General features: G+C 32.2%; 1 protein-coding gene across 1 annotated transcript; it reads left to right on the top strand.

Annotated features, from left to right (window-relative positions):
• The first annotated feature begins 681 nt into the window (after positions 1-681).
• Positions 682-3,016, top strand: LOC145029225 (protein FEZ-like). Its single transcript, XM_078977826.1, has 3 exons — positions 682-1,063; positions 1,196-1,503; positions 2,272-3,016. Exons 1-3 carry the CDS (start codon positions 910-912, stop codon positions 2,887-2,889), a joined length of 1,080 nt encoding a protein of 359 aa, XP_078833952.1. The 5' UTR covers positions 682-909; the 3' UTR covers positions 2,890-3,016.
• The last annotated feature ends 5,973 nt before the right edge of the window (positions 3,017-8,989 follow it).

The raw sequence follows: 8,989 nt of genomic DNA, 5'->3' as shown, positions 1-8,989 counted from the left end.
AAAATAAACAAATGACTATCAGCTCGGTCGGTAAGAAGCATCCCGGTTTTCCCCCTAGGGGGTTTTCTCCTGGGAGGTGACGGGTTCGAGCCTTGCTCGGACCAAAGTGGTGGAAAAAGTAGGGGGCCAGAAAGGGAGGCGATTTTGGGCTGCCCAGTTTGCGGACCCGAGTCTAACCTTCCCGTGTACGCCAACATATATTAACTCCGTTGGTTCAAAATAAAATCTTAAACACCCTCTAAAAAAAGGTACTTGCTCTATTATATTTTATCTGAGTGTATTGGCAGATAACTCTATTAATATATGTCCATTTTCATATATATTTAGTAGATCTTAATTACTTTAGAATGAAAATTGTCATGATTTTTACAGGGAAAGATTTGTTTGAGGTATCTTCATAACATCCAAAAACTTGACCTCAGACGTTGACAGATTAAACGCTCACATTTGACAAAAAGAATGATAGAATAAAAACTAGTATATGATAAGCATGGAATGGAGGAAAGTGCCATTTTTGGATCCACAGATGACTAAACTGTTCCTATATATGAACATATATATTATTCCAATTCACTTTATTATTGAAAGTTTTCTTGTCATCTTGTGTTGATTTTGTAAGAAACATACAATAAAAAGGCCAAGTTATCAGTCTATTTACATTATAAATTATGACTTAAACAAACCCAAAATAATCATGTTTGATTGCTGTTCCTAACACAATGTTCCCTTCCAAGGTTCCTCCATTCAAGTTTTTGTAAAAACCAGACATACCCCTTTCAGGAAGCATATCGGCTCCAAAATGATCTATTTCTGCCTAAGTGTCTCTATAACAAAGGCTCTAATCCGGGTTTAATTTTCCCTCTAGTTGAAAAAGTTTTTTCCTTCCTAGAGAGGAATTAATTTCATTAAATGGATGATCTCATGTTACCTGGTTTTAGGTTTCATCCAACAGACGAAGAGCTTGTTAACTTCTACCTAAAGAAGAAAATTCAGCAACGGGTTCTTCCTATCGAACTTATTAAACAAGTGGATATATACAAATACGATCCATGGGATCTACCAAGTAAGCTTTCATGAGCACTTGAGTCAAGATTTTTGTATATATATATATATATATATATATATATATATATATATATATATATATATATATATATATATAAACTCATATTTGATATTCCGTTGTGTTCAACAGGTTTAGCGCCCACAGGAGAAAAAGAGTGGTACTTTTACTGTCCAAGGGATCGTAAATACAGGAATAGTGTAAGACCAAATCGTGTTACAGGAGCTGGTTTTTGGAAAGCCACTGGAACTGACAGGCCGATATACTCATCTGATGGCACTAACTGCATTGGTTTAAAAAAGTCTTTGGTGTTCTACCGAGGAAGAGCTGCTAAAGGGATTAAAACAGACTGGATGATGCATGAGTTTCGGTTGCCTTCGCTATCTCCATCTCAATCCTCACCACCTAAAAAGATGTTAGATAAAAGTCTTCCACCAAATGTAAGAATTTCACTTTTTCAAAATCTAATTATGCACGTATTTCTTTTTGACTTATATAGTTGTCGTTCCTTTTGACATGGTATAAAAGGATGGGCTTGATATTGGTTAATTTATTTTTGTTTTTTAATACAAAATATAAAACAATTATAACTTTATATTGGTTAATAACTAAAAAAGTCATGGAAATCTTAGTAACTAATCAATAAATATATATATATATATATATATATATATATATATATATATATATATATATATATATATATATATATATATATATGGTTTTTTCGGATTAAACAATGAAAATTTAACCAAAAACCAAACTGAATAAGGTATCATTATTCGGTTAACCAAATTAAACCAAATTAACCGAAAACCAAATAATCCGAACCAAATGAAACAAACTTCATTTGGTTCGGTTTGGTTATTCGCGCGGTTTTGGTTTTTTATGACACCCCGTGATTTACAGTTTCATTTATAATGGTTCTAGATAAACAAGTCAGTTATTAATTTATTATTCAACATTACTTCTACACAGAAGGATAAGTGATGATTTTCCTTTTCATTTTTAGATTGTTCATTGAATCCAAAAAAAAAAAAAAAAAATCTATGTTTATAGGTTACTTACTTATCCCTTTTGCGTTTTATCTATAAATCATTTATCCGTATAAATCATTTATCGGTGCAACAACACTTTATCCATATAATAATTAATATGGAAAAAAATAAATAAAATAACAACCTTTAAATTCCTTTTTTTATTCGCAGGATGCCTGGGCAATATGCAGGATCTTCAAAAAGACAAGTTCCATGGCACAAAGAGCACTTTCTCACTCGTGGGTGTCTTCATTACCTGAACATAAATCATCTGATCTTTACCCCGAGTCTAACCAGCTATCCAACAATCCCGACTCACGACTCTCCTCTCCCAACAGTTTCACAGCTCTTGACAACCCCTCATACACACCCGTGAATATGAATATGACGACTTCAATAGTCTCCCCTTTTTCAATCCAACAAACAGATTTTCCCAGAGGTTTCATGTTTTCAACCGTGGATATATCAGGGCCAATCACAACGAGCACATCTGATGTTGCTCCCAGCTTGTTCAATTTTCATCCCGATCTACTTGGGGATGCAAACAAGATCTCTCAAAGTATGGGATTAGGAGGTCCACAACATCAATTTGACACCTTCTCGATGAACTCACCACAGGTTATGCAAGGAAGTATCGATACTGAGTGGGTAAAGGTGAGGACAGGTGCATTCCCTTTGAGCTTGCCTTCAACTGTCCCTGATGATTGGAATCTTAATATGCCATGGGATTCTCCTACATGTCCTAGCGAGATGTCAACTACATACTCTACAAATGAATGTCACACTTGATCATGATTATACTTTCTCATCTTTTGTTCGGTTTTATTGTACAGGATTTGAATTTTTCTTAATTTTATGTGTATATATATCATGTGTTATATTACCTGTACATGCCAGAACACAAGATAATACAACTATAAGGATAATGAATTATTATATATATTTGGATATTCTAAGATGCGACGCAAGTTCTTTGAACCCTTGTCTTCTTAAGATCAAATTAGTTTATCTGAGTGTACACTCCTCACCTCTAAACTCAAGCTGAAGTTATCTTAAGTTAATCCAAGTCAATGGCGGATTTAGTATATATCCCGAGATACCCCTAAAAAAATTTCGATAGTGTAATTTTTTCCGGAATTTTTTTTTTCTTATTGTGTATTACGCGGTTTTTTTTTTTTTGTTGGAGATACCCTTTTAATTGTCAGGGATATCCATTTACTTTGATTTTGAATACACCAGTCTGATCCATCTTATAAAAAATGACTTGATGAACACTAAAACAGCCAATATTTTCTAGAACTGCTTGTGTCGAAATAGGAAATTGATGTTGGTTTTCATATTTGATACTTGATTTTCTAGTAGTGTTTTAATAAGCTTCTTGGATGACCCCATGTGGGGAAAGAAGAACAAGATGGGTCGGGTTGTTGAGCATCAGATTGCTTCCTTCTTCAGTTTCCTCCTAAATGAGTCCGGATAACCATCATTCATCCACGTTCTTAGACATTTTGATTAAAATTATATATATATATATATATATATATATATATATATATATATATATATATATATATATATATATATATATATATATATATATATATATATTCACTTGATTATTAGAGGAAAACTATTTTTCCTTTATATACTTATACTTATAGTCATAATTAAATCTAATTATTCAACAAAAAAATATCAAATAATCTGATATTATTTGTCGTAACAACATACTCCTATAATAAAATATTTAGTGAACATAATATTTAGATATAGTCAATATCTGAAAAATGCAAAAGAATGATCTCAAAAGAAAACTTGAATTAACATGACCAAAATACGCACCAAAGCGTTCCGCATATCATAAATATCAATTTTATTTAAATTATAATACAACAGCATTCGTTTTATTCCCCTCTAAAGATCAATATTATTTTTACATTTAATCCTAATAGTGGATCATGATTAACGCAGTCTTTTTTCCATGGACAACGGGCCCAAGCAAAGGTGTATACTTGGCCCGATTAGTGAGTTGATAAAGTGACAGGATGTTGGTTCGTCTATTTCGAGGAATCCAAAAGGATTGAAATCTCAAATTTTAATACGTGTTGCGTTTTAAGTCGAACCAATATAACTGAATTCTAGGCTTTCCAACATATTCTTTTAAAAATAATGTTTGAGAAATTCATGGTTTTTAAACATATTATGAGGCCACAACAAGAAGGAAAAAATATCTAAAAATACATAAATTTTATCCAACTTTTTTGTAATTATAAATATATGTAGAGCCACATATTAACTTTTTAAAAGACCTTTTGTAGAGAGAAGAGAAACTCTAACATATATAGTCACTTATAATACCGTATCACACCGATGCTGGATACATTAACACTCTCTTTCGGAGTCATAGGCTCGATGCGGATAGAGAGAGATACGTTGAACTATGGATAATGTTGGCTCTGATACCATATAAATATATGTGGCACTCCATTTTAACTGTTCAAAAGAGCCTTTGTAGAGAGAATGAAGACTTCAATATATATAGTTGATAAGTAACTGTATCACACCGATGTGTATTAACTAGGGGTGTGCAATAAACCGTACAAACCGCACAAACCGTCCGCACCGCACCAAACCGCACCACATAACACGGTTTAAAACACTCGCGGTACGCTTTGCGGTTTGTATTTTTGTTAAACCGCGTTCTGCGGTGCGGTTAGCGGTTTAAGATTACAAAACTACAGTTTAAACCGCACCGCATTAATAAAATCAATTAATGATTATATATATATATATATATATATATATATATATATATATATATATATATATATATATATATATATATATATATATATATATATATATATATATATATATATATATATATATATATATATATATATATATATATATATATATGGGGAAATGATCAAATGAGAACACCTAAAAGATTGAGAACGCGAGAACAAGTATATGCATTTGTGATTCCATGTATTCATTTGTGGAGAAATGATAAATTTTTATGCACAATCAACATGAATATGCTTTTTCTCTTCAATTGAAACTAAAGACGTAAAAATTTATCATTCCTCTACAAATGAATACATGGAATCATAAATAAATATACTTTGTTCTCGCGTTCTCAACCTTTTTGATGTTCTCATTTGATCATACTCCTATATATATATATATATATATATATATATATATATATATATATATATATATATATATATATATATATATATATATATATATTCGAAAATATTTTGACATATCCTAAATTAGTGACATTATCTTAAGTTTTTAAAACGTAATCTTAATTAATTCAAAATTGAAGGCAGTTGTCATATTTTTTTTTGTCTCAAATTCATTTTCAACTAAGATTCAGTGACCATTATTTTATGGTCACTATGTTTTGTTAACTTATGTATATTCATAAGCAGTTAATGATCACAATTATTTGACCACCAAATTTCTTAATGACCACTTAGTGAGCCGTTAGTGATGACAATGATAATACTATCATTAAATTTAAAGCAAATAATTAGTCAAACCGCAAAACTGCATGTAAACCGAATAAACCGTCCGTACCAAACCGCACTGTATAATGCGGTTTTGAACATTCACGGTGCGGTTTGTGGTTTTGACTCTAAACTGCACAAAATCGCACCGTGCACACTCATAGTATTAACAATAATAACTCACTAATTGGATTTTTATTTTATTTATACTAGCTTCTATAATATTTTCGGTTAGAAAAATCTATATATTTAAAGAAAAAAAAAAAATACTTCTTCTAGCTTTTTAAAATTCAAAATTATTAATGATATCTTAAGATCAGTATTATCTAACATATTGATTAATAAAATCAATAAAATTTTAGATCATTTTAAAAGACGACTAAGACAAACCTAAAGAAATTATATTATTGTATTATTGTTTGAATTGCATTATGGATTTTACTTTTGTTAGAAGATCAAATTCTTTTTGTAAACCCATTAAAACCCAAAATTTTTTATTTAATAGTTCAATCACCTCTGCCTTAGAAAAGAATATATTGTATTACACTATATTTCTTAGGACATAAAATACCATATATATTATGTTTTTTCCGGACTAAATTTCATTTTTTTGTAAACAAACCTTGTAGTTTTTTTTTTTTTTTTTTTTTTTTTTTTCTTATTTTATTATTATCATTTTAGCAGGTTTATCCACAATCTTTTGTTTTGGCTTATAATTCTCATGTTTTTTTTTTTTTTTTTTTTTTTTTTTTTTTTTTTTTTTTCTTTTTCGTTTACGATGTTTTTTTGATTGTTTTTAACATTAAAAAAGAAACATTTGATTTTTCAAAACAAAGAGAAAAATGATGTTAATTTATTGTTGGCAAAATACATACAAAATCTAGTTGCACGATGCTAAAAGATTATAGGCAACGAAGAACAATTGTCTATTGTGACTTGAAAATGTTTTCAACGCGAAAAACATGAAAATTTATATTAGATTTAAAACATACATTGGTGTTTGTAAGTTTGTCTTTTTGTTTATTTCTTAAAGCAATCTAAGATACAAAACCAACTTAAAACAATTTTCTTCGCATACTACAATCTTTTAAAGAATTCTCCAAATAATATTTGATATGTACTTTACAAACAAGAATTTGATACAATAATCTTTCTCTTTATTTCGAACAAACAAATGCTTCCTTTATTGGCGAAGCCAGACAATGCATTTGTAGTATGGAGACATCCCAAAACTTTTTGTTAATTTTAATTTGAAAAAATTAAATATTATCTTACATTTTGTTTCTATTCATCTTTTTACCCATAAAGAATAATAACATGTAGTCATCATTAATTCTCTTTTTTAATCACATCTTTTAATTTTAACACTTGTCTTGATCAAATGGATATGAACAAAAGCTATAAGAATATTTAATTTCTCTTTTAATTTTTATGTATTATGTACCCATGTTGGCACTTGGAAATGATCTTTATTTTTCTCATTGAGTTCAAAGTGGAAATGATCTATATACCAGGATACCGACCTAACAGGTCACTGAACATAGCATCAGCCTATATGATACCGACTTAACAGGTCATTAAGCATATCATCATGCGATAACCAGGATAATAATCCAAAAGAAGGGTTAGCATTGGTGCCTTTGACCCTCTTGATATAGTAAGAAGAACTCCCCTCATAATATTGAACTGAACTAAAAAGATTAAACTCCCGAAACATGGCTCCCAACACAAACACCTATAACCACCATTGATCCTATTCCATAAATTCCCAAATTACCAAAATGCCCTCAGAAGTCAAACTTGGTCAACCCTTGATCAAAGTCAAAGTCAATAGTCAAGGTCAACAGTCTATGTTGACCCAACACGTCGAGTGCAGCTTAAAGACTCGTCGAGTTCCTTCAGAACTCAGACAACCGCAAAAACTCGAGTCAACTTGCCGAGTTACTAAACAACTCGTCGAGTCCATGCAGTGTCCAGAAGATCGGGAAAACCCTAACCAACTCGTCGAGTCGTCTCATCCACTTGCTGAGTTAATTCAGAATCCAAAATGCGGGTAAACCCTATCCAACTCGTCGAGTTGTCTATGCAACTCGTCGTGTTCTTTCAACCCTTTTCTCATTCAGATTCTTTTAAGCGAAAACAAGGCTCTAAACTGTAGATCTAGCCTCCTAGGGTGTAGTTACCATGTAAAATTGCTAACTTTACGTGCATGCAAGGCCTCAAGAGGCTAAAACACCTAAAACTAGCCTTAGGAAGAGGTTTAGGGCATGAAGAAAGGCCAAAGCTTGAGTCTTTATGGTCATGAGGGCCTAGAGGAGTCCATATCTGAACTCCTCACTTCAAAACATGCTCAATACCAGAAATGCCTCACGAATAAGCTAGAAATGACACTAACCTCTTGAATGAAAAGATCTAAAAAGAAAATGATCAAGGAAATGACTTTTTACCTTCAAATGAATGCCAAAACGAAGTAGATGCTGGATTTACAAGATCTTTCTCATTCCAAGCTTCTCAATCTTCAAGTCTTTTCAAGAAATGCACCAAACACATACTCTTTAGCCTCACACACACTCAAAATAGAGGTTAGCTCGATTAGGGTTTGTTTCTGGATGTGAAGGTCGTAAGGGAGGTTGGAGAGAGGACTTAAGGTCCTTTAAATAGGGTGAAAACCCTAATTTTTTTTTTTCATAATCAGCTTCAACTCTTTGAGTTGGGTCCTCAAACTCGTCGAGTAAGTTTTCCGGAATACGCGACCCTTCTTGGTTTCTACACGATGAGTTGGGGCCTCCAACTCGTCGAGTAGATTTTCTATAGTGCACATATCCCTAAATTTCATTCTTGGAAATCAAGATGTTACAAGTCTCCCCCACTTGAACTAGGCTTTGTCCTCGAAGGCTGCTGCAGTGAACAAATCCGGATAATGCTGATGCATCCCAGCCTCCGGCTCCCAAGTCTACTCGGATCCTTTCGGATGTTGTCATTAGTACCTTTACCAAAGGTATCTCCTTGCTACACAAAACCTTTACCTTTCTTTCCAAGATGTTCACCGACCTCTCGAAGTAGTTCAGGCGCTCATCGTCTTGAAGATCACCCAATGATGCCACAACATCCTCGTCCGACATGCTCTTTCGCAATTGTGAAATATGGAAAGTGCTATGAATCTGATTGAGCTCCTCCAGAAGAACCAATCGATACGCCTCCTTGTCAACCTCGGTAGCAACCCGAAACAACCCAATATCATAAACCATCTTCCCTTACACCTGAAAACTTGAAGTTCTCGCTAGAACCAGAATCATAGATTATATGCTGCCACCGATAATTCTTTGTTGGAAAGATATTATGTATTCTTTTAAGGGAAAGCTCATTCA

The sequence above is a fragment of the Lactuca saligna genome, chromosome 2, assembly GCF_052625555.1.
Source record: "Lactuca saligna cultivar CGN05327 chromosome 2, ASM5262555v1, whole genome shotgun sequence".
Classification (NCBI taxonomy): domain Eukaryota; kingdom Viridiplantae; phylum Streptophyta; class Magnoliopsida; order Asterales; family Asteraceae; genus Lactuca; species Lactuca saligna.
Note: the sequence above shows the minus strand (reverse complement) of the source record. Positions and strands in the feature narration are given on the sequence as shown.